At 38.7% G+C, this 26,477-nt stretch overlaps 1 protein-coding gene across 5 annotated transcripts in view; it reads left to right on the forward strand.

Annotated features, from left to right (window-relative positions):
* Positions 1 to 26,477, forward strand: part of RNF144A (ring finger protein 144A) — a 61,707-nt gene that overhangs the window by 16,095 nt on the left and 19,135 nt on the right. For 3 of the 5 annotated variants that reach the window (XM_068678534.1, XM_068678536.1, XM_068678535.1), the window contains one exon: positions 19,822 to 19,967. In XM_068678534.1, coding sequence (XP_068534635.1) covers positions 19,833 to 19,967 — 135 coding nt within the window. In that variant the 5' untranslated portion in view covers positions 19,822 to 19,832. Of the gene's footprint in view, positions 1 to 8,673; positions 8,820 to 8,967; positions 9,057 to 19,821; positions 19,968 to 26,477 lie in introns of those variants that run through there. The other 2 variants (XM_068678538.1, XM_068678537.1) reach the window with 2 other exon arrangements.

A 26,477-nucleotide genomic window follows, 5' to 3' on the forward strand; every position in this document is an offset into this window, starting at 1 on the left:
TACCCTTTCAATTTTAATGAACAGTAATACTCTAAATAAGGAAACGGGGTAATAAAAAAGTGATTCTCTTTTAGAGATGGCTACAAATCTATATGTACTGATATCATGGCAAACTGTTGATTTATTTGATAAATGCATTTCCAATCAATGAAAAAAAGATGTAGCACACATGCTTATCTTGCCTACTAGAAGGCAATAAAAATTCTATTTCAATAATGAGTGTCCATTTTTTTTCTGATAGTGGATTGGAAAAAAATCATCTTGTAAATATCACCAGTGCCATAAGTGCTGCATTATGCTTACCCTAGTATGTTGCTATATGTGGAAATTAATGACACTCTTAGATTCTTCATTTCCCTGAACTTGTAGTTAGCTATTAGTAACTTTCCATTTTCCTTAGCAATGCCACTTTTGCTTGCATGTATCTTTTGAAAATAGTATTTAACAGCCATATACTTACAGACTGGCAGACTTTCTTCTTTTTTTCCTTTGAAACTCATGTTCTTGGCTTAATCCTCAAACTGTAATAATGTTCTTGCATGACTTTTTCTGAGCACAAGAAGAACCTAGTGTGAAGAAAACATAACCATTTCCTCATTGGCTTGAGTTTAGCTATTGAGTTTTTATATAACAAGCTGAGTGTTCAGCTTGAGTAACATGTTTTAGTTTGAAGAAATGCTGTTTAAATGTAAAGCTTGCTGAAATATTTCACCTGGTGTTTTTTCCAGCTCACTTTTTTAGTACTAACTGAAAAAAAAGCTTTTTTTGTTTACCTTTTTACTAGCAGAAAAACAAAACAGGAAAAAAAAAATAATTTGAAACTAGAATGTATTATTGTTTTCTGTACTTCTTGCTTAAAAAGGGGAAAAAAAAAGTTGAAATCAAACAATTCTACTACTTCATTGCTTGGTATTTTAAAGATTTAAAACTTAAATGCAGAGAACTGGGATTAATTTCTTGTTTTCCCCTGAAGTTTGGACTGTAGATCATGTAACTTCATAAACTTTCATCTCACAAGTAATCGCTATTTCTGTTACCCCTGCTTCTTTTGGAAGGCAGTAATAGAAGCATCTGGTGCATCTCTACCACTCTAGAAACTTTCTTCATATTTTTATAATAAATGTATAATGACAAGTTTATACGTGTAAGTTCTTGTGTTCAATGATGAATTTTAGGTTGGATAATTCCTTTCCTACTTTGTTATGCAGGTAGACCATGTCTCTTCTTGATCCCTGCATGCTAAGCTAAATAAGCTAAGCTCCCGTGTCTCCTTCCTTGAGATCAGCTCTCCATCCTTCTCCTGTGAGAGTTCCAATATTTCATACATGCTGGTCTGCCTATGCATTCATTCCACATCACATTCTTATAAGCAGTTCAGTTTGTTCTCTTTATTTAATTTTCAGCTGAGGTCTTTCTAAAGACCCTTACAGCTCTCCAGGCATCTTACTGCCTTTTCTGAAATATAAGGGGCAAATTTTCTTGAAGTACTCTCAAGATCTGCGTCCAATCTCTTGGAAAAAGCATGCAGAAAAGGGCTATTACTAATATTTTAAAGGAGTAGAAACTACGTTTTCATGTCATTGTTCTACCAAATGTGAAACAACTGAACTTCAACAGTCTCCTTCGGGCTTCTGTGATCGTTCTGAGCAGCTCAGATCCATTGTGTTTTTCCATAGCTGAAGTGTGATTTGATTTTGCATCTTTCTGCTCCCTGCCAACCCTGTTTGCACAGAAATGGCTCTGAAGGATTACTGAAATGGAGCATATTCTGGCAGAAGTCTGTATTGGAAAATATTTGTGGCATACGGATGATCATGAGGTATTTGTGTAATGAACAAGAACATACCATACATAGTTCAAGCTATTAATATGAAGCAGAGGAGTGCTGCCATCTGATTTTTCTTGTCTAGCAGGCAAAAGCTCACTGCTCTGTCAGTATGATAGTAAATGTATCGACAGAACCCACTGATCTTCTCTAAGTATTGATCTTCCTCCCTAAACATCTAGAGAAAAGCTGTGTATTTTGTCTTTGGAGATGCTTTCATAGATGGAGCTTTGTAGCTTGCTTCTGCTCATTAGTGGGGGGGGGAGAAGGGAACAGATGGGGAAAACTAGTTTGCCAGTAAAAGGCAAAAGTCTTCCCTAATGATCTGGTGTTGGCTTGAAATTGTGGAGCTTTCTTATGCAGTTGTTTATTTCTGTCTCATTGTCTATAGCCTTAAAATAGTTGTTTCATTTTACTGTGGAAGGAAGCAATCGCAATATTTTTGCCTTTGCCTCAGATGTCACAGCAAAGGTAAGATTTCCTCACTAGTTGTCTGCACCCCTTGTGGTATCTGAGATCTCTGTGCTGAGTGTACCATCATTTATTGGTGGGTGCAAAGTGTGGATGATTCAGCTCCAGTGACACATGCATAATTTGCATTATTATTATTATTATTTGCATCTTGTAGCCAAGCGGTGTATTTGGGTACTGCTGAATCCAGCTTGGAAATGTTGATAGGTAAAACAAAAGTTAGTGAAGATGTGACTGTAAAATGTCCACAAAAGCAAAGTATTGGCTTTTCAGCCTGTGACAGGAAGAAAGAACTGCACTGCAGAGGTGACAAACCCATTCTGTGGCAACAGCCACAAGGGTGTCTGAATTACAGTTTGTGAAACAGGATGTAAAAGAAAATCTTTTTTTTTTTTTTTGGCCTTAGTCCACAGAAAATCTCTTCTGATAGCAAAGAAAGGTTTGAAAGTGAGAAATGACTTATTTTGGTATGCAAAATTTTAGGAAGTATCTTATATCAGATCATTTTAGAGCCATCTGTGTTTCTTTGTTTGCCTGGTTGTTTATATGTACAGGGTTGCGGTTCCTGCAAAGTGACAAGGAATGGTCCTAACCAGGCCAGGAGTTTACTCTTCAAAATTTGAAAACAAACAAACAAACACACTCTTAGTTCTTATTGTCACTATTGCCACAGAAGAACTTAGCATCCTATTGAAATCGGTAGCTGTAGGTTGCATCTCTGAGATTTTGTTTCAAATACTATAGGTTTTTCCCCTTTTTTTTTTTTTGTTGCTGTTTTTTGAAAATACAGCATTGGTTTATAGATGATGCAGATTGAGTAAGTTGTTTTGGGGGTTCTACTGTACTACTGTTCTATGCTCATAACTAAATTGGAGGGTTTTTTCTCCTTTTGCATTTTGTAGAACTGAAATCTGGCTGCAAATGTTTGCTTTTGAACAGATGCTGTGTATGTGTGAAATTGTCTCTCTGAATAGTTTGTTCCAGGTATGTGTAAATGGCCACTTCTCTATTAAGATTGGATTGGAAGAGTTGGTGGAGTCGGGAATTGACCACTTTTTTCCCCTAGTAGTGAATGAGAAGGGAGTAGGGGGCACTGACTGCTACAGACACACAAAGCAATCGGGAAAGCAGTAGGATTCCAATACTTAAATGTGCTGGAATGTACTGGCAGTGCATGAAGTGGAGAAAGAGGCACAAGTCAAGACACTTGTCTGTTGTTGTGTATTTTGACCTTCATAGGGAAGAGTTAAGCAACCACTGCATACCAGTCCTTGTAGCAATTGACTGTCTTATGCAGAAGGGTCTTGTTGCTCATAACAAAGTCAGTTCCTGAGCTTTCATAAGCAGAACTACCATTTTTTTCTCCTTTTAAATGAGATTCACTACAGCTGTGCTTGAGAAACCTTTTTTCTCTTCCTAGATTCAGGGGTTACTCTAGGTCATCTAACTTTCTCTTACCATTTTTTTGTTTGCTGCTAATGTATTGATACCATCTTTTTCCAAGTAAAACCAGTTCAAAAGCCCTCTCTGTGTTTTCTCTCAGCATTATTGAATTTTCCTCCCATCCTGAATAGCTAGAAACTTTCTTCCTTCCTTTATGTTCAGTTGTGGCTTGCTTTTTGCATAACTCCATCCAGTTTCACTTTGCTACAAAATTTGAAGGTTGGGTTGAAACAGTCCCACAGGGTAAGAACTGCCCAGTAGGAAAGAAGCTGCCGAAGGGCTTCTGCATCTCGGAGAGAAAGGATCTGTCAGCTTCATCCCTTTCCTTTGCCACTAAGGTAAAAGGCTGATTTACAGCTTGCCAAATAACTTTTATATTATTCAGTGGTCCTTTTAATGTCTCTATCTAATTGAGGTGTTGGTTTCCAGTTCTATAAAGGCTGGAATCGAAGGCAGAGGAAGCAGGAGGTTGGTGTCTGGGTCTGTCACAGGAGCAAGCTGAGCTGTGCAAGAGAAGGAGCTTTCTCTGGGTCTGTGGAAGTAACTTGTCCATGAACTTGGAGCCCTCTCAAACCTCAACACTTGCTGTTCCAAACAGAGTACTCACTTTTCAACCATACTTTCTTGAAACAAAACACAAAGCCAATCTCCCCAGAACAAAACATTTCATTTTGAGTATTAGTAGAGAAGGCAGGAGAGTACAAATTGTCTGTGATACAGGATCATTATATTCCCTTAGGTACTACATACCACTTTGCCTGCTTTTTCCATCTGCTAAGCCTTTAAATGCTGCTGGTGTTCCAGCATCCCAGGCCTTCTGCTTATTTCATGTCATTAGCAGGTATTGGTGCAGTCTCCATCAACACAGCTCTTCTAACCATAGATTTGAATCAAGTCCAATTTGTTTCTGTGTCCAAATGTTGTGACCAGTGACTGGGGGGAAAGGTCTCTGCCCTTCAACCTGAATTCTGGTTTCACCACACTCTGGTACCCTTATTTTGCATCCATATTTTTTAATGTATTATGATATATATATATATATTTTTTTTTTAAATTATGTCATCGTTATCTAGCATTTTATAAATGGCTAGTTAATTCCATTCATTTGATAACTGCCACTCATTCAGAAACTGCACGTGGTCAGTTTATGCTTTAAATGCCTTTTATATCTTGTTTTTTGGAAGTCTCCTGGTCTGCATATCCTCCTCTCTTCATTGTTATCTTCTGTAAGGTTTTGCTAGCAGGGTTTAGAATTTTTTTTTTTATTGTTGTTCTTGTAGAGTACAGATTAGACTACAAATATGCCTGTAGTTAATCAGTTCTGACCTAGTTGCTTTGACAGTCACATTCTCAGACAACCCATTAATTCAACTGCATGACTTTAGCTATTAGACTTCAGGTGTTTAACGCTTATGTAGCATTCCCTTGGCTTACAGCTGTAGTAGTAAGTCTGTTGCAAACACCTGTATGCTCTCTATTTAGAGCAGTGCTTGATATGGATGAAAGGAGCTCTGGGTTTCCCATCTTCTCTAGTGCTGTGGTCTTCCTACGTTGGTCTGCTCAGGTCTTCATGCTTGAAGGAGTTCTGAAACCCTCCGAGCACCTCTCTGAGATATGATGCTCTTGCTCCCATTTGTGCTGACTGCTGTAAGGGAGATGCACTGCCTTTCTCTCCCTTCACTTTTGAGACAAATGATTGTTCCAGCTTCTTTTGGAGAAGCAGCAGCCAGGCCAGGTACTCTATTCCTCCCTCATAACTTGTTTTTAAAATAGCACTGTGTTGCTCTTGAATCTGTTTAATTGATTTCCTGCTGGAAAGAAGCTAAAGGGCTATCTTCCCCAGTTAAATGGGGGCAAAATACTGCATTAGTAGTCAATGAAGGTCAACCAGGAATTTCATAAAAATAAATATATGATACCTTTGAGACAGTTGTTCTTTTCACAAAATATAAAAATAGGAATTCAAAGACATTTTAGTGTTCAGTTCCTTCCTTCTAACAGCTTTTTTCCTTCCTCTCTAGTTTTAATATGGACAAACAATTTAATCCTAAAAGCATGTAGAGCTTTTAACTTCTAGCCAAGTACTTATTGTCCTTTGTAGGAGGGGGTGGGTGGGAAGAAGACAAAAACCTAGAGAATAATTTCAAGCCTGTGACAAAGCTTACTCATTTAATAAGCTATCTTTAGGAACATTAATAACCATATTTTTAAATGAAATTTCTATTATTGGCCTCCTAGATTGCTCTCTCTTGGTTGACTTTATTGTACCTAGCAATCAGATTGAATTTGCTACTAGGAATATCTAAAAACAAACCACAAAAGCTAATTTTAAACAGTGGGTTGCAACTCGTGTTGTTTGGTTTAGAACCTCTGGAGCAATTCCTCTCCAAATGCTTCTATTTTAAACTTGGTATGTCAGACAAATGTGGCTGCTCTTTCACCATCTCCTTAACATAAAACGCGATGGTGACCATTAAAGTAAATAGGAAAAAGCAACAATTACAGAACTTACCAAAAAAGATTTGTTTCTTAGTACAGTGGATTTACTTTAAATAGGGGATTATGTCTTGAGCTGGGTGGGTGGCGTGTGACTGTGTGCATACCATGGTACTCAGCTTGGACCATAGTGAACGACCTCATCTGTGATCTTCCCAGAATCTGAAAAGAGGGCAGGCTTCTGGGTTTTTTCTCCTGTTTGGTTTGGGAAAGCATGAGTTGAACTTGGAAAGCTTCCTACTATCTAAAATGCTGAACACGTGGCATCTGGAAAGCGTAGAATATCTTTAAATACCACTTTTGAATTCAGCTTTTTTTTTTTCCAGTGAAACTTCACTGTACTAAGTTTTTTACTGTGTTTTTAATATTAAGATACTGTGTTTGACATGATCACTTACCTTTTTTATGCTGCATACAAAAGGAAAAACTACAAGAGTAAAACTGCTCAGACAAATCCGGTTTCAAAGATGTTTTCTGATACCCAAATGGATCTAGAAAAAAACACTTGTGATTTAAATTCAACTACTCATCCATTTTTTGAGGTGGGGAATACAGTATCAAGGGTATTAATTAATTGAATTGTTTCATAACTTTAGATTGTTTTTAACTTTGGAAACCTGTGGTCCATCGTAGCATGCACTGTGCAAACACAATAAAAAATAAAATATTTTTTCCCACAGAGGAGTGTACAGTTTGAGCACGATAATGACTATTCTGGCTATCCTGCAGTGTGGAGAGAGCCGACCTAATGTTAAGGTAGCTTGATTCCTGTTAGTAAACTGTTTGTCAGAGTGCAGAGCAACCATCTATCAGTTAAAATCCTTTTTAGAAAGGTATCTTTCAGGCATAACTTATGTTCAGGGTAAGAGGCTTGAGGTGGATGTTTTATGTAGGGAAGGGAATATCTAAAGAGCTATTAGCTGTTACTGGGTGGTGTTTTCATGCAACAAAATTCTGTGACCTTTCAGATAATGAACTGATCGCTTGGATGTGTAGGAGGAGCTCATTTTTATAAAGTGGCTTAGGGAATGTATTTTCTTATGGATATCAATGCTTTAAATATCAATGTTGCTTCTTTTTTTGAATTAAAGAAGTTAACAGAATTAAGTCATTAAAAAAAAAACACACAACACAATATCAAAACTCTCCTAAAAAAGCTCTTCATCTGTTCGGTTGGTTTTAAAGCTCTTGTTTATAACCCTGTAGAATGATAAACATAAAAAAAAAAAAAAAAAAAAGCTGCCCTAGAAATATTTTTTCCTTCTTGTCAGAATAAATCCTATCAAATTTCCCTTGCTTTATGCTGCATGCCAGATCTCTCTAAGAATAAGTACGTTTTGTATCACCGCACCCTGAGTACACTCTAGTAGTAAGCAGGTAAGTACTGCAACCTATAAGAAGGCTGCAGCAAGGGTGACATTTTGGTGCTCTTCTTGCCCAGAACCATGAGCTGGTAGAGGTCATGGATCCAGTAAAATGCACCTGGCATGCACAGAGACACAACCCAACACTGCTGTTGTGAATATGCAGTGTGTGATACACGTAACACACCAGAACTGAGTATCACAGGGTGGGTTAGGTTGAAAGTGTATGTTTCAGAGTGTGTGTGAATTTGGAGAAGGGGCTGATACGTTCTAGAAGAGCTAACAGACATCACAAAACACTTGCAGGTAATTTCCATCTTTCGAGTAGGCTGTAATCTTCACTAAATATCAAGCGTACGGTATAGTGAGTACTCTGCTCACATTAGGTGTTTTCATATGTATTAATTGTAACCTGAGATGTTCCCATGTGAGCAGATGAATTACATGGTACGTGGATACTGGAATGGACTGACTGCAGTCCCTTCAGCTTTCCTTTTCCAACAATGCAGTCACGTGTAAGGCAACGTACCTTTTTTCTTTTTTCTTTAACTGCAATTCAAATTAATTATGTGATTCAGATTGGTTATGCTGACATATCAGAAAAGTCCAACACCTATTTTTTTAAGAGCTGTGCTCAACCTTACAAAAACATGGAAAAAACCACAATAGCATTCCTCTACACATGTTCTATAACTCAAAGGTTTGTTGTAACTTGTCAGTGCTTCTTGTCTAGACAAATCTAGCTTGGGGGGCCCTGAAGAGAACACTTCTGCTGTGGTGAAACTGCAGTCTTTCATTTCTTTCTGTATGTTTTTGGCTGTCCCAGTATGTCACTAGTTTGATCTCCTGGCCTTTCTTCTTCTGCTGTAGCAGATGTTATGCGTAGTTTCTGCTCCATGCAAATAGGGTGCTATAGTGCTTCTGATGTCTGCAGCAAACAGGTGCACGTGTTATGCTGTAAAAATTGTTAAATGTGGGGAAGAGGGAAATGGGTGGGGTGGGGGAGAACTCAACCAAGCAGCAAAGCAGGAAGAATTACTACATAACAGCAATATTACTGTGTAGGAGTAGATCTGGGGCTGGTGTTGTGAGGCTGATGCATTGCTCCTCTGAAAAGACAGCAAATGCCGGTTCTAATTCTGCAGAGGGAGTAGAGAATGGAAAATGTCTTATAGGCGGCTAGTGAACTGCTCATCCAACCCACAAGCCTACATGATGTGGTAGGTACTAGCTGACACGTGCCTGCAATATAAGTAAACTGAGCTGCTCAGTTCTGCAGCAAGTTTGGGGCAGAAGGGGTTACCGATAGCTTTGTATTCAAGTAATGTTCTAGTAATCACTAGTTCATGGTTTTTTGTGTGTGTGTAGCTCACACTGGTTATAGGAACTTTATCTTGATTGTGTGTGTTGAAGATCTTCCACAGCCTGTACTAAATGACTTGACTATCAGTAAGAAGGTAGGAGATTACCACATTAAATATCTGCCCTTAATCAGTGTTATTGCATAATAAGGATCTATCTATAGGTTCTACAGCTGTGCTGTCAGGGGCAATGTGAGTGACAGGTCTGTGTCTACCCGTGTGCAGGCTGAGTGTTACGTCGGGACGTGATTAGGAGAAATGAGTTGAAGATGCAGTTCTGTAATGTGCAAATGCGATATTAAGTGGACACAATCTCTCTCTGAAGGCCTTCAAAATTGCCTACTTAAACAATGAAAGGCAAGCTGTGTAGGCAATTATTTTTGAAAACCTCCTTCCTCAGGTGCCAACAATGAAGTGACTGTCTTAGACTGAGTCTCATCCTCCTCACACTTAAGCCTGGTGTGTTACACTGACACGATAAAAGTCACGTATGCCATAACATCCAGTTCAAATCCACTGCATTCTGTATTATCTGATGACTGAAAGTACAGTTCTGGGACAATATGATATGGTACAGTGGAAGCTGTTAGATCTACAAAGAAGCTGTCCAACTTCTAGCTATGGTTGGTGCTTTTAGATGTGGTTTTGAAAAAAGTAATTTTCCAGATAGCATTAAGTAATTATTGCATGGAATGTTTCCACGAAGATTTCCTCTTTCTATAAAGAATCATTCTCTTTTCTTGTATTTCAGCCATGTTTTCATATTAGCCCCATTGACCGTACGTGCTCTGTTGGGTCTTCTGCCACTTACTATTAGTAGAAGTGAGCTCTTCACAATATGGGAAAACTCCCCGCTAATCTCTAAGGGGCAGAACTGAGTCATGAGTCTGGGAACTTGCTGTCAGCACTGGGAGCTCTGGAAATGCTGTATCTTATAAATATCTAACTGGAACTTGGTTATTATTCAGTCGGGGGAAAAAAAAAAGATAGCTGTAGGTAAGTTAACCAGACTCCGTTCCACTCTGAATGCGGTTTTCAGCTACAGGCTTATCTGCTTTAAAGCACAATTGTAGCGTATGTGGGGATGGTACTTTGTATGTGTTATCTTACAGCGAGGATGTGAGCGGTTGTTAAAACCCAAGTTCCACTGTTAATATACAAGTGACAGACAATAAGAGTGTTTTCAGTGTTCTTTTTTTCATTCCCAAGTAATTTGTTTCTTCATCTGAGACTTGTGCAGCACTGGGCAGTGCACCAAGCATGCATTTTGTCATAGTTACAAGAAAGAAGACAATTCTGATTTTCTGTTTTTGGTGGAGACAAGAGAATTGCTCAGCCAGTCTCACTGAGTGTCTCAACTAGGGCTCCACTCCCCTTGCTCATATTTGCATTTTCCCAGTAATTTCACACATCTTTAAATGTGGTTTCTAGCTTGAAGTTTCCAAGGCTTTTCTCTTCCCTTCCCTTCCATCCCCCGCCAACTGAGGAAAAAACCCACAGAGCTCAAGCTTGGTTTGATTCGGGCTTTGTGTAAACATAGCTGTTACTTTTCTAGGGGAGTCAACTGTGGAGAAGAAAATCCTTGTGGTATGTTAAAGTTTCAAACTGCTTCTTGCTGATTTATTGTTATTGTGGAGACAGCTCAAAGAAAGCACTAATTCATCAGTTCCTTGTAAGCAGAGGAGGGAAAGAATAGGAGGAAGTGAGAAAAGGGGTGGAGGGGGAAAGAGTTGGGGGGAACAGAAAAATGAAAACATGGGAAAATGCTAGGGGTGGGAGGGAAGGCAAAGAGAAGTGGTTGGCTTTGACTGGGTGGTTTATGAGTTTCTGGAAAATAATAAAATGAGATGTAACCCTAGAAAGCAGTAGAATAGTCTGTACTCTTGTTATTACTGTTGCCTTCACAAGCTATAAAATAATTCAGATTTCTCACTGCCAGTTAGTGTCCTAAGGATTTTGCAATTGTGAGTTGCATGCCTAGGTTGCAATTGCTTTTGGTTAGAACTAGTCTTTTTTTCATCTTACCTCACTTCTAGACCTCTTGGAGGTGAAGTCTCATTGGTTTGCCCTAGACTCCTTTCATTTTGGGTGATTTCAACCCAGCAACAGGGTGATTTCAGCCTGTGGGTGAGAATTGTCCTAAGATTTGAAGTATTTTAAATGCAGGTGTCTACTAGGTTGCCTTCAGCTAGTAGTATAGTTGTAGCCAGTACAGCCAGCAGCACTGCTAACATAAGTCAGCACAGACAGAAGTAGGCACCCACAGCCCGTGCCTATAATGGGAGCTTAGATAGCTGGAAAACATACTGATATTTTCACTTCACTATGTTAATATGGAACAGGTCTTAACTGCATGCAGAGCTGCCTTTTGTGGCTGAGTGCTAACTTCGTATACCTCCATGTACCCATGCGTGAATTATGTTAACAAAGGTGGAGGCTACAAGATGCAGAATACTCTGTAAATCTAAACTTAGTAACCATCTGCTTTCTTTCAGTATAAGCAAGATCTGTAAGTATTCAGTCAGGAAAATGAGTTGAACTGTTTCTGATTTTGTCTTCTGATAAGCAAAAAAGTCAACAGGATGTTGGTCTTACACTCTGAATGTCTCCTGGTTGTTGCCAGCATCTGTTGAAATGATTATATATATCGCAATTCCTTTAAACAATGATACCGCTTTAGTTCTTGTCAACTGTCAGTGGGGAGGGAGTTTTTATTCTGAATTCCCATCTTTCTCTGGTCACGATGCTTATAAATTGTTCCAATCTGTTTGATCTCAGTCAGACTATCTCAATCATGTAGCCTTTGTTCAGGTTTGTTGAAACCTGGGGAGAAGGTGAACAACAGTGTGTATGGCATGACTATTAATATGGAGAAAATCTTTCTTATTTCATAGATTCCCTGTGCAGTGATTTTTCTAACCCTAGAATCATTAAGGTTGGAAAAGACCTCCAAGAACATCTGGTCCAACCATCCCCCTACCACCAATGTCACTTACTAAACCATGTCCCTAAGCACCACGTCCAACCTTTCCTTAAACAGCCCCAGGCACAATGACTCCACAACATCCCTGGGCAACACCTTCTAGTGCCTAACTATGCTTTCTGAGAAGTTTCTCCTAATTGCCAATTTAAATACCAAATACTAAATTTAGGTAAATACTCAAAGAATTTAAGCACTTCAACTGTTAATGATTTAATGACTGGTCTTCCATGCCTTTGACATAAGACTTGGTTGTTGCCACAACAATTTATAGGTTGTAACTTGATCTTGGCTGTAGTATTCAAAGGCAGTGGCTCATGGCATTAAAGTGGTATTAGAAAACAGATGGGAGTTCTTAATGAGGGCCTAATGGGTCCGTGACTTAAAGCAAACAAATCAGATGGCCAGGCTCATTTTCTCCAGAGCAGAATGTTTGTTGCCAGTTTCAGATCCAGGTGATGTACCTATGCTACTGTGTCAAGGCTTTCCCTTACTATTAGGGGGAGATTTTCCTCCTCATGGTGGAGGAAGACACTTAAAATACACATTGTCTTTTCTTAGCTGTTTCAAATGGTCTTGAGGCATTGTCTCTGCTGAGATAGTGCCCAGAGCAGAGGGTCTGTGACTTCCCTCCTGGGAGATGAGATGGTGCAAGGACATCCAAGCTCTGTCCTGAGGTGCTCTACTGCCCCAGGACTACTATAAGCTTTTGGATAGCAAACATCAACAAGATAAATGAATTCTGAGCAATGTTCCTTAATATTATGACCTCTCTGTCCTTTTGTTTATGTCATCTTTTTATAAAAGACATTTGGGATATTCAGTGTTGGGGACATATTACACTTCAGTTGTTATTGTACTCTGTATGACAAAGTACACTTCTGGGAACAGGGAGGGAAAAAATCCTTTTATCTCTGTTTCTGCTGTCTTTCTTCTCACCCCTTTTTTCTTTTCATAAAATACTTTTTTTTTTCCCCACACCTTTGAATTTTCCAGCTCATCCCCTTCTTTTCCCTGACCACAATTTCTTTCAGATGGAATCCAGTGATTTTTTTTTCCTTTGAAAAATTTTCACCACTGTGTATGGGGTCTGAATAACAGACACACCCAGTTTATTTCAGGTTGTTGCTGCTTGGCAGTGCTTTGAGAAGCCACAGCAACACCAGAGCTGGTGACAAACAGAGGAAGATGCAAGGTCAGAAAATTCTTTGCCTCTATCACATGTAGTAGCTGTATTTTTCAAAATAGATGTTAAGCTCTTGCACTCTGAGGCACTTCTGTCTCAGCTTGCATGTGACTATCTTTTAGACAGAAGATGAATTTCTGGGATGTCTATTTGTAGTATTCTTTAGAAGTCAAAGCTTATGAAAATTTGTTTTCTGTGTTTGTCTTTATAATGTCTATTTCTCTACACCCACACATGCATTTGATAGGCAACACTTGATATACATCCGTAGATCTACAAGTTGTCTGATACCTTTATAATACTTAAAACTTTTTACGGTCTGTGGCATAATCAAACCCGGTTGTTAAATTTTTCATTGTTTTATGCCTTACAATATGATATCTAATTAGTCAGTAAAAGCAGGGGGGAAAAAAAAACAAAACAAGTCAGTCAGCTGGTTTAGCAAAGATTATGTTTTTTTTGAATTGCCCGCTAACTCAGTGACATTTTCCAGGAGTAGTTCAGTATATTTTTGCATTCTTGGTGCTATTGTTCAATAGTATTTTTCACTAGTGATCCTGGTCTTTGTCATTTTTCTTGGACATTGGCGTGTCTGGAATATTTATTTTTATATTTTATATATATACTGTAGTATGCATATACATAAGTATGTAAAATATGTTTTATGTTTATCAGAAAGGTAAAACAAACACACTCAGTTGCTATTTGTGCGGTGGACCTCAGTCCCTAGAAAAGATCACTTCAGTTACAACTTGACCCAAAAGGTTTCCCACATGCTCTGTTGGCTGGGAAACTTAAATTGCCTACAGTGCTCTAAGTTTTTACATAGTCTGTTTTTTCTGGGCTCAGGCCATAGTGTAGCTTGAAGATAAGAATAGAGATGGTAAGCTTAAAGTTGATAGGTAGCCAGTGTAAGGAATAGAGGCCATAAAATCATAGAATATCCTGAATTGGAAGGGACCTACAAGGATCATCGAGTCCAATTCCTGACTACACAGAGGACCACCCCAAAATTAGACTTTGTGCAAATACTTCTTGAACTCCAGCAGGCTTGCTGCTGTGACCACTGCTCTGGGGAGCATGTTGCAGTGCATGACCACTCTCAGTGAAGAAACCTTTCCTAACATCCAACTTGAACCTTCCATCACAGCTCTATGCCATTTCCCTGGGTCCTGTCGCTGTCCCCAGAGGGCAGAGCTCAGCGCCTGCCCCTCCACTCCCCTTGTGAGGGAGCTGCAGGCCGCCATGAGGCCTCCCCTTGGCCTGCTCTGCTCTGGGCTGAGCAAACCAAGTGATTTCAGCTGCCCCTCATGTGTCTTGCCCTCTGGACCCTTCATCGTCTTTGTAGCTCTTCTTTGAACACTCTAATAGTTTTCTTTCTTATATTGAGATAAAACTGTTAAGAGTGTCCAAAGGTCAGGTTTGAGGATTTCACAATACACTATGCATTGACAAGATGTTCTGTACAAGCTGGGGCTTCTTATGTGTTGAAAAGTTATGTCATAGTGCATCAGTAAAAGGACAAACAATATCCATGGGATGTGCCCAGTAAATTGTGGATCAGATTTAAGAGTGAACCTTATGAGTTAAGAAGGCATTTGGCAGGACCTAAGAGTTCAAGGAATGTAGGCAACAAACCTCTGGAAGCTGGTCACCTCTAAACATCTGTGCAAGTCTTCTGTGTGTTGGTTTGCCTGGCATCATGTGGAGAGAATTATTCTCTACCTCCTGTGCTCTTTATTAGGATTAAGATTTAGATGCAGACAGTTAATGCAGTGGTAGACACCAGTAAGTAACTGGAATTGATAAGAGGGCCACTAATTCGTCCTGTTTACTTTTATTATCATAAAATCATAGTGGGTGAATTTGTCCTTATCAGAAAGCCATTATTCAGTTTCTTTATGTCAACATTAACAACTGTCGACATTAACAAAAAATATTTAGTAATTAGTTGATTCTGTCATGAGGGTTTCCTCCATATTTTCCTAGTTATATAATCCTACTGAGTATCCTTGGAAAAGCAAAGGAACAGAAAATAACAAGCTCAAACCCTGTGAGGAAGAAACAACTCCAACTTGCAGGACCCTTTGTCAACACCCTCAGCCACCAACGTCTCTCATGTCAACTAGTTTCTGCTCCCTTGTAGGCATTCATGGGCAGTGAGGTATAGTTGTGGCTACCTAGGGAGGCTCAGAATTATTTAGGTCCCAGAGTCAAAATATTCACTTAACAGATGTGGCTTCAGTGCTGGTTCCAGACTGCCTTGCTACAGATGATTTCACATCAGAAATGAGTGTTTTTTTTCCACCGAAGTAAAATATTCAGAGAAACTGTACTATAGCAGATGTTTGATTCTTCCTAGCAAGAAGTATAGCCTGGATTATGTTAACTGGAGTTATTTTGACAAAGAAGGGCAATAGGAATGAGATCCATTTTTTTAAATCCTATTTAAATCCTTTCCTTTGACTTCTGAAAGAGCTGTTTTTCATCATGCTGCCAGTAAATTCAGTTAAGATTAAGAAAAAACCTAAAAGCAGGTGACTTTAAGTGTACATGACTAACTGTCTTAATTTAGAAATTAAACCCATCCCTGATCTAAAGCTTAAACTTAAATTCTGTTGAAAGCTCTATTTTGAGTCTTGCTAGGTGAAAAAGACCCACCAACTGAAGCACACAGTGGATGACTATTTTATTCATCTGTATTCTCTAGTCATTTTTTTTCTCACCTAGCCGGTCATGTATCTGTGAAGTGTTAACTTGATGCAATTGCAACTTAACTCTACAGTGCCATGAAATATTTGACTCAACAGTGCAATAAAAATCCATATGGTTTTATAACTTGTCAAATGACTTGCACGGAAGAAAATGTTGCATTGTCTTTGCTTTCACAAAATTTTTCACAGAAATTTATACATTTTTTCTGTTTCACAGTGTTCATTAATTTTTTTTTTTTTTTACTCTTGGAAAGAATAAATTGTTCTGCTCTTGGCTTATCAAAGATCAAATCTTTCATTTGTTCTCAGTTAACAGTGTAGTCTGTAGGTGGCCAAAACCTAGGGAATTACAGGTCAGGAATCCAGTTTATCTTCACTTAAGTCATTCATTATTTTTCTGCACAATAATTAAACAATTGTTTCCCTTCTATAAACATCTTCCAGATGGAACAACAGACACACTTCAAATAAGCTAATGTGTTACAGCAACAAGATTTAAGTTGTTTCTATATTTTTATGCAATGATTCCCCTTTCCTGTGGACATAACGCATGGCTGCAGAATAAAATTGTCATTATTCAGGTTGCTGTCTATTTATGAAAAGAAAGCTCTGAACAAAAGATTACATCAGCTGTTTCCTGTGACTACTGTTCCCTGCTTTTTGGGATGCTGTTATAGAAAATCCCACTCATTCAGGAGTGGAATTGGACTGTAGCTATACCTTTATTAGCTATATTTTCAAGGGCCTACTAGCAGATGCTCAAAACTTTCTAATGGTTGGTGCTGGGGAACTGGTGTTCTTAAGCATGAAGGCACTCCAGTGTATATTTTTCAACGTCTTGTTCCTCTATAGCTCCTTTCAGTTGCTCTCTCTTTCTCCTTGCTGTTACTTTACATCATTCTCCCTGAAACACTGCACATCACTAGAAAGTATGAGAATACAATCTAAAGCTATAAAAAACATGGCTATGGAACATTAGGAGTCTTTATCTTTTATCAAAATCATCTATTTTGACTGAAGATAATTTCTTTTCTGTGATTTTTTTTTAACCTAAAATATATGAATTATCCCTAATATAGACACATCTATATTAGTCATCATGATGTAAACACAGAAGCTTGTTACTGAGTTATGACAGTAAGCTAGATGATCATGAAGCAAGATAAAATCTCTTGCTTTGGAAAACTTAGTGTTTGGAAAGTCTTAGTGTTCCTTTACAGGGATGTCCAACAAAGATGCTCTGCTGGAACATGATAGCTTTGCATGTCTTTTCCAATGCTAAGTGGCAGATCTCTTGACCCTCACTCTAATGTTACCAGTGACAGTAACTTCCCTCTCCCCCCCAGCCTTGCAAATGAATGTAAGATTTCATTATTAAAAGCAAAGACTATTTTTAATGTAGATTTAGCAGATCTAAAACCCTGTGCTGTGCTTCCATTTGATGCTGTGGTCATGTTTTGCTTTATCACCATGGCTGAGTTGAAGTCATGGATTACATGCCAACTCTATCGGGTAGCCAATTTCTGCTGGCCCACAGGATGCCACCTTGAAAGAAGTTGCACTTTGCTTCATTCTTGCCTTGCCAGGGAAGACAAAAAAATAAATGTTTCCCATTGGGATGTAATTGCACTGTAGATGTGCTGCAAAAAAATGAATTACCACAGTGATACCAGTAAGCTTCTGTCAAAAGTCCTAGGGAACAGGGAACAAGTGTAAGACTTGGAACCAAAAGGTTAATGCTTTCCCCTATATCATCACTTAATTACAGATATTAAATAAGCATAAAGCTTCTTTTGGATGGATTTCATTGTATATTTGGCAAGCGTTTAGTCTGAATTGTGTTAGATTTTACATCTTTGCCATAATGCTTGCTAGTAGTTTGGTCTGCCTGACACTTCTAAGTGCACCTGTAACTTACATTTATCTCTCTTCATTGTTCATCTGCTGGTTTCATCTGCTTGCTGCAATAAGCAACAGATGTGCAATAAACTGGGCAGGATGAGCAAAGGACACTCGAGCTAATAGAAAACAGTCGGGTTGGGTGTGTTTGATCATTGCTTCTCAAATACTTCATAAGTCTTTCTGTAAATGTCAGATATACCAGAGCTGGGAAGAATAAAAAAATTAGCTGGTATTTTGTGTTAAATTAAAAAGTAGTGGGAATTGACAATAAAGCAGCAGTCTAATAGCCTCCAAAAGCTTAGGCTTTAATTTGTATCATGTTGGACTTTCATGTTAAAGTCTCAGAAAAGACTGCACAGCGCTATTCTTATTTTGTGACCTGGAGCCATTATTCGTGTGCTGTTCTGCAGGACTATTTGATCTGTTTCCTTCAAAACTGGGGGTTTTACGGGTGTTTTCAGAGAAAGGGATCCAGAGCATCCCTGGATATAGAGTTGTTTAATTTTTCATCTATTTCCCTTTCTCCCCCGATGGCTGTGCTAGAAAGAAATGCAGTTAGGCTCTGATTTTCTGGTGTCCTTGATGTACTTTTTAAGGGGCATCTTCCAGTGGGTTAGACTGAATGGAGGGCTATTGTAAAATCTCCCCTTTGTTTCAGAGAATTTAGAGATCTTGGTGGAGTCATGTCCACAATGAATTAAATAGCAAAGACTCAGACTTCACAACGCTTCTTTGAACTCTCCATGTGATTTGTTTGGGGACAAGCAGCCATCTTCTCCTGAATATCTACCTAAACCTCATCTACAAGACAAGTCATATTTTCTGCAATTCTGGAAGACTTAGGAAGTTCACAGATAATAAGGCTTAGATATTGCAGCTCATGTCAGTGCCAAAGATGGGGGTGGGAGCTGTGGTGGGGGAAGGGAAAGCAAAGGTGGGGGAAGGAGCAAAGGTGTGATCATAGTTGGGCTGCTGTAACCTCCTATGTGGGGAAAGGTAAGAAAACAGCCAATTTGGGGAAAGGAGGTGGTGACGTAATGTGGACCTCCTAGCAGTCTTTGGATGTGAATTTCCCACTTCTGGAAGGTCAATGTCACTGTGACAGTTACAATACTAGTAAATATCACATTAAGATTGGATATGCTACATAAGTTACCCTAGTTGTTTGTGGGAGTGTTTTTTGTTTTGCTTTTTCTCCCCCATATGTGTAACTTATAAATTAGCTTTCTTCTTTGTGATAATACATTTGGTATGTGTGAGGTTATTTTCCTTCTCCTTAGTCATTTGACAACTCTCCATCTGGACCCTGAAGCCTAGGATAAAGATGCTCTGCTTAGTCCTATCCTATTGCTGTCTTGAGGGTGATATAAAAGTATTATAGCCTTTTTTTATAGCACATTTTTGTGTTATTTGTCCCAGTTGTTTGTTGCTGCAACAAAGCTGTGCATTCGGCATAGAGCAAGCATTGAGAGAGGAAAGCAGGCAAAGAAATGCTGAGGATGCTCAGAATATCCATCGTTCTTTCTAAAATTAACTTAGCAAACTGATCAATCTGTCATGCTCTTAGGAGCAAAAATATCTGGCTCTGTGAGCTGCAATACCATCAGACTGGAAAAGGGTCATAATGGATGCTTGGCTTATGGAAGACACCTAACAATTCTTGCCTGGGTAGCTAGAAGGGGGGAGATTAAGGAATGTATTTTAAGCAATGGGTAATCAATGTCAGTGAAAGCAAGCTAGAGCTGAAAATAACAAGAATTGGGTATGAAATTTTATGTACGTAATGTCAGAGACAAGTCTGTGACCTAAGGATGTGTCCTGATGTCTCCCAATATTTTGTCAGTGCATAGCACGGCTTTTTCCTTCTGCTTGCTGCATGTGTGCTCTGTTAGGCAGGAGATGTATAGCCTATTTTAAGTGCCAACACTGCCCAATTAACCATCACTACTCTATATTTTTTTTATTTTTACCAAATAGCTTGCAGGCAGCAACTGATGATGGGGTTTGCAGTGGCAGAAAAGTGCAAAGTATCAACATAAGGAACTGATGAAGTATCTTGACTTTTGCTCTGTTTTTCAGACTGCTCTGCAATGACTACAGCAAGATATAGGCCTACCTGGGACTTGGTACTTGACCCACTAGTGTCCTGCAAGCTCTGCCTTGGTGAATATCCCGTGGAGCAGATGACAACAATAGCACAATGCCAATGCATCTTCTGTACCCTGGTGAGTTTGCTAATTTTATTTATTTATTTATTAGGCATAGCAAACAATGCACAATTCTTAACTGCAGAAATTATATGTGTTTCTGCTGAGTCGGTTTCACCCAAAGTGTTGATGCTGCACTGGGCATGAATACTGTTGCTACGTGCTTGACATAAATACCAGCGAATCGACTTTTCTGTTTTCCTGTTTTTTTGCTTTTGTTTAAAACAAAAAAAAAAAGACTCAGCGATTTAGTATACCACTGTTTACAGCTATGTGCTTATGTGTTACTCACATTTCCTTTGCCTGTTTATCTGTCTGCAACTTGGATTTTTTCAAGCCATGAACTTGCTTGTTACTAGAAAAATAATATATTAATGATTTTAAATTTATTGCATAATGTTTTAATTTCATAACATTATTTTTTACTACTATGTTGCACAAGTACATGCCTGGAATAGCACGAACCTTGGCTTTTGAGTAGAAAACAAATATGAACACGAGTGTAGTGTACAGTAAGGGTCATCCTTATGGTAAATTGGTATTGCTAGTTAATGGACAGAGAAACAAAAGTAATAAGTAGTTTTATTTCCACTTGTTTGAAATGAAAATGGTAGATCCTTTAATTTTGCAATGGCTACGAGTACACCAAAAACCTCGTAACGATTCAGCAGTGGAAAGTAACTTCTAACAACTTTTTTCTAATGTTGATGTAAGGATTTCTAAGTAATCTCTTTTTTCTTTTTTTCTTCTAGAAATATTACCTTTTTTTAAAATGCATTTATTTCTGATGGTTATTGAGAAGGAAGGTATAGGGGATTACCAACTAAATGGAGAGCTCCTTTTTGTTGCTGTGTGAAAATAACAAAAAAGATACAACTCAAACAGCTTAGTTTCTTATACATGCAATATTCCAAGAAGTTCAACTTGTCACAAACAACTTTAATGTTCCATGGGAAAAGATACAGTGAATACACAGGCAGGTAAACAGATAGTCTTGTTGCAAATGCTGTCTGTCCAATTAAATAGTAAACATTGCTTCATTATGCACTTTGAAAGGAGTGTTTACTCAAGCATGCAAAAGCATATAAAATAATAGGCTTCACGAAAAAAAAAACAGAATAGCAGGCTTCATCCTCTTTACTGCACAATGTAAGTTCTCATACTTACAGCTGTGTTTTCTGCATCTCTTCATGTTACCTGGATCTAGACAATATCTTAATTTCACTCTTTTAGTAACCCTTAAGCGATAGCAGCAATAACCCTTAAGCAATAGCAGCAAGACTGCATTACCAGATGCCTCTTCCTCCCCACTTTGTTCCTTCTAATGCTCCCTGCCATCCCTTACCTTCCATTTCTTCTTGGTGGAACCATGCTTACGTCTTTCAAAATGACAGTAAGAGTAACCTGTTACAGATACTAAAAATGATGTTGTAGCCTTCACTGATAACCTGTTATAAGTAAGCTTATCATGGTGACAGTAGTTTCTTGTCTCCATCTTCTGTTCAGCTGGCATCATAAGTCCATTTTTTAACACCCATATTTGATTGTATTGAATAATTCATTTAGCTTTGACCTCCTTAAGAGAACCAACACATCTCTCTTGTCTCAGGATTTGTATGACATCTATGTTAAGAGTGCCCTCAAAAGCTTACTTGCCCTGAAATTTTCTCGTGAAGTAACGTGAAAGTAAAATTGCCTTTGCTTTCACTGACTGGAGGTAGGGAAGGAAATGAGAATCTATCTTAATCATTTGAAGGGGTGGACTATAAATCTGTGGTAGCCCAGGAATTCAGCATGACTGAACCTTAACTCCTCAATCTCTACCTTGTGGACAGGTTAATAAATTGCCTAAGGAAATACTTCCGAAACGAGTGAGGCTAAAGATTGTTTAACCCATGGTGAAGGATGAGTTTGCTGGCTGTGCATGGATTCCTCCAGTGGTGATATTCCATGTTTTTGGAAACTTGATGTTTCTGGAGGTCATCATTGCAGTCTTCAGTATGAATTGCTGTTTTGTAAACAGCCAAATCAGTTACCAAACGTGAAAAAAATCCTTTTGACTTGAGACTTTGGATGGAATCTACATACAGTGGATTCAATACTATACTAATTCAAGTGGAAATACACTTAGAGAGAGATTTGACCTGCAGGGTTTCGATTTTGATGGATCAACTTATTTTATGTAAATATATAAAATTTTATTTTAACTTATTGCTTTTCTGTAAAAGATTGGAGATAAATGGTGACCTCTGCAATGATATGAGAGAAGGAAAAAAGAAAAATGGATGTCAGTTAAAAGTATGAAAACTATTTTTGCTACAGCTCTTGCTCCTGGCTGTAGCCCTTCAGTCTAAATCTCAGCAAGCTGAGACAGTGTTAGTATGTATTACAAAGAGATCTTTCAAGTGCAATGCTACTGGTATGCAGACAGAATTTAGATCACCTTGCAGATTTCTCAATCCTATAATATTTCTGTCTGCAATCCTTTGCTCCTTTATAACCATAGAAGTACTGTGGTAAAGATCTCATGAAGGATTGTCTCTTCCCAACATTTATACAATAACACAAAATTGCTATTCAGAAAGATAGAATGGGGGCACTGTTTCGTTCTGCTGCCTGGCGGAGCTGTGCATGGATTGAATAGAGCTGACTGCCACTCCTCTGCTGATAAGGCATAGAAGCTACAATTTCCCATCGTATTATTTTGCCAGTTGTGGCTATTAGTACAATACTCCATTATGGTTTTTATTGTTATGATTGTTAATGCATACACAATGCTGTGAGCTCTCTCAGGTTTTGTCCATCTCATCCATTAGAAATATACCTCTTGTTGGACTGCTCAGTGTACCAAAAGAACAAAAGTCTAGAGAACAGAAAGCAAAACAAGCTATATGCAGTTGGCTTTTGTTTGAATGTTTTTTGAGTATTATCAAGGGACAAACTAATATCTCTGTCCTCTTGGATTTACGTCAACAAAAAGGGGAATCTTAAGCATGCTTTTAAAATTTTGGTCCAAAATGCTTCGGTGTCTTGCTTTCTATTAAGTCACTTTTTCTTACTAAGAGTTAGCACACATTAGGTAGCCTTAAATTTCAATACAGTGTGTGTCTTGGTAGTTGCTTGCCCCAGGAGAAGTAATAGATTGTTGCAAGTTTTGCTCAGAAAGCTTTTATAATGACACTCATCTCTTTATGTAAGGAAATGGAGAGTAAAGCTAACAGAATCACTTCTTTCTTTTTGTTAGACTTGTATTAGTTCCTGCATCAAAATCCTTGAGTTATTAGCCCTTTGCCTGCTTTCTCGGGGGAAGCAAGAAGACAAGTTTAGTTCATTTACTGCCTGAGGTTGTGACCATTTTATAATCTGATGACGTTCTCATGTCCTAAAGGACAGGATGTTCCCTTGGTGTGTTACAGATTGTATATGTGCTAATGTTACAACAGGTTTTTGTTCCATTTAATCAATTAGCTACTTGAGATCTGTTCAGTTTCCAGATTGTGTGTGTGTGCATATATTGTATACAATTTAAAAATAAAGCATACAGATAATGCTAAATGTGTTGCAAGTACAGTGATGCTACTACTTTCTCAAGCCTGGCTAAGCGCTTCTTGACTTGATGTCAGACTGTTCAGATTCACTCGAGACTTTATACTGCGCTGATCATTCCAGTACCAATGGTTTCATTGTTTTCCTTTCTTACATTAATAAATAAATAAAAATCAGTCAAGTAGACAGTCCAGGGAAACAACGAGCTAAAATAAATATGAAGTCTTTGAGAGAACGTACCTTTGTTGATAGAAAAATCTATTTTGGTCACTCATGCAATTCACCTTGCTACCAATAGAAAGGAGTGTTATTCAGATGTGAGATAAAGTCCTACAATTAGAAAATAAACCAGCAAGTCTTATATTAAGACCTACCTTCTGCTGCCTGTTAATTACTTCTTTTTGGCCAGCTGTAGATAGGTGTATTAGCTTTGCTGTATTAGGAGTTAGCACTGCTATGCCAATTTTATCTGTTAGTAGATACTCTGATTCTTATCCACAGGCTCTGCCTGAAGCCATTGAGGCAGCTGGCTCATCTTCCCTCATACTTTAGGTGACTCCTGTCATTTGGTTTAACTGATTTGAGTCTTTTCTAAGTGTATTCTATATCAAGGAGTGTGTCAGTGGGATAGTGACAGACTGTCCTGTTGTCACTGGTCCCCTTTAACCAGGATTACTGTGTCTGCCTAATCTTGACTCTACACATCTGCTTAATTCTAGTCATTTCTCAAACTAAGCTTCCACGTAGGATGAAGACCTGAATGGAAGGGAAGATTGTACAATCAACAAGGCAAATGTTATTAACCTGTCTGTAACTGGTAGTAGTCTTTTTTTTTTTTTCTTGCTGCAATTGACTGGAAGTATATAGAGCTTTGCTAGAAAGATAATAAAAAGTAAGGTTTACTTAATGCTTTCCCTCACTCCAAACGAAGCAGCTTCTGCTTTCCCCAGGGCAAGACAGACCAGGAGCAGAGTGGATGGGAGCTTGGCTGCCTTCCCTTTCCAGCCACCAAGAGCTGCACAACTCACTTTGATACAGGAGGGAGGGGAAAAACAAATGGCTTGTGAGTTTTCTGTAGAAATCCGAGTAGTTTTCTAGCAGCTGTAATGTTTTCCTGTTTCCCAGCAGCTTTTGGCAAAGCTTAAAGCTTGCTGCTTGTTCTCACTTCCCCCAGACCTTAGCAGAGAACTGCCACCAGTCTGGGCATGAGGTGTCAGAGGCCTCGTGGTCAGAGGTCACTGGTCTTTGCATAGTGATTCACATGGCAGTCCAGGTTCTGACTCACAGGTGTTATAGTGTCAAAACTTCCTGCTTCAGTAAGAAACTGGCCCATTTGCAGAGTAATTAACATACAGTTGGGAACTGAAGAACCCTGAGTGAAAGCTGGGCTTCATCCAGAGCCTTTAGTTCTCCACTCTCTCATGTGTTGTTACTAAATGAGAGAAGCGTTAGTTGTCTTCATTGAGATGTGAGAATTATTTCTTTATTGTTTGGTTAATGTTTTGCATGTGAAAGTCAAAGGTTCTTTGTGCTCCCACTCAAAGATATCCATTCTGTTCTTAAATTAAAAAATAACAAACAAAACCACAGCTTTCCTCATACAACTATATAGGGGAAGACTTTTTTGTTGTGTTTATATGTTATATGTGTGTCTATGTAAGTAAGCACATTCAAAAAAGCAGTTCAAAACATAGACCAGCTGTAAGTCTTCATTTCATTCCCATTCTCAATTAAGAAATTCAACTGGAAACACACGCTTGTATTTTTGGTTTATTTTGTTACTGCTGCTTGGTCCTGCTATTTCTATGAATTTCAGGCCTCAATTTCTATGCCTCAGATAATATTAGCCTTATTCTAACATTTCTTGTGCTGAAGAAGTCAGTAGGGCTTCTCTTTAATGGATATTTCTCACTGGAAATACCTATATCTTAATGATGCATACATATATATTTTTTTTTCTTGCCTCCCCTTCATCTGTTGACTGATGGTGATATGGTGGCACATTCCTGTACTCAGACTGGCACAATTGTATGCTGATGCAGAGGGGTGGTGCACCCGTTATAGTTGCTTGCATCAGTTGAGAAGGGTGTTCAGTGACTGCTGTGATATTAGAGTGAACTGTCAATGTACTTGGATAGAGGCAGAGCCAAAGCAGCAAAGTCTGCCCTGCTGTCCACAGGAAAAATCAGCAGCACTAACCACTGTGACATCTGTACCAAGGGAGTCTCTGCTCTGGGCTGGCTGTTTCACAGCCTGAGATTCTGCCAGCTGATGGGAGCACAAAGACTTTTATAGCTGAGGGAAGGATGCTCAGATGGTTTGTCCAGAGATGTGGAAGCATCCAGGTTGTATGCATCTTCTACAGCTAAGTGCTGCTTGGCCATCATCCATGGGCAAGAAGATGTGACTGGATTTACGCTGAGAATATAGGCTGTAGCAGGGCTGCAGAGCAGCTGGGGTAGTCTTTGAAAGCTGAGAATGCTGAGGGAGGAACAGGTGTGTACCTTTTGCAATCTAAACAAAAAAATGTGTTTAAAAAGAGGCCAAATGTGCAGCAAGTAGAGGCAGGAACCCTATCCTAAACAGTTTTTTCAAATTACTTTTTACTTTGGAGATAAACATTTGGTGCCTGTGATGTTACCCACCTCTGGCCCTGGCCAAAGTCCTTTTCTCAGTGCATGTTTTCTTCCTTGCTGCATAGCAGGACAAGGTTGGGCACTAGGTATTTCCCTGTTGCAGAGCTCTGGAGGGCCTTGTAGTCTCCTGAGTGAATTTTTGTGTGCCTGTGTAGTGTGATTTTTGCCGCAGAAGAAAAACAAAGGATATAAAGAATAGCCCCGTGTAAGAATACTGTTATTGCTTTCAGATAGTAGATTTGAAGTACTATATATCAAGATAAGTGACTGTTTTCTCATCTGATTTATTAAGGATGATGAGTCAACTCCAGGATTAATAAAAAATTGTGTTTTGATAGTCAGGATT

This window comes from Anas acuta, chromosome 3 (assembly GCF_963932015.1).
Source record: "Anas acuta chromosome 3, bAnaAcu1.1, whole genome shotgun sequence".
NCBI lineage: Eukaryota > Metazoa > Chordata > Aves > Anseriformes > Anatidae > Anas > Anas acuta.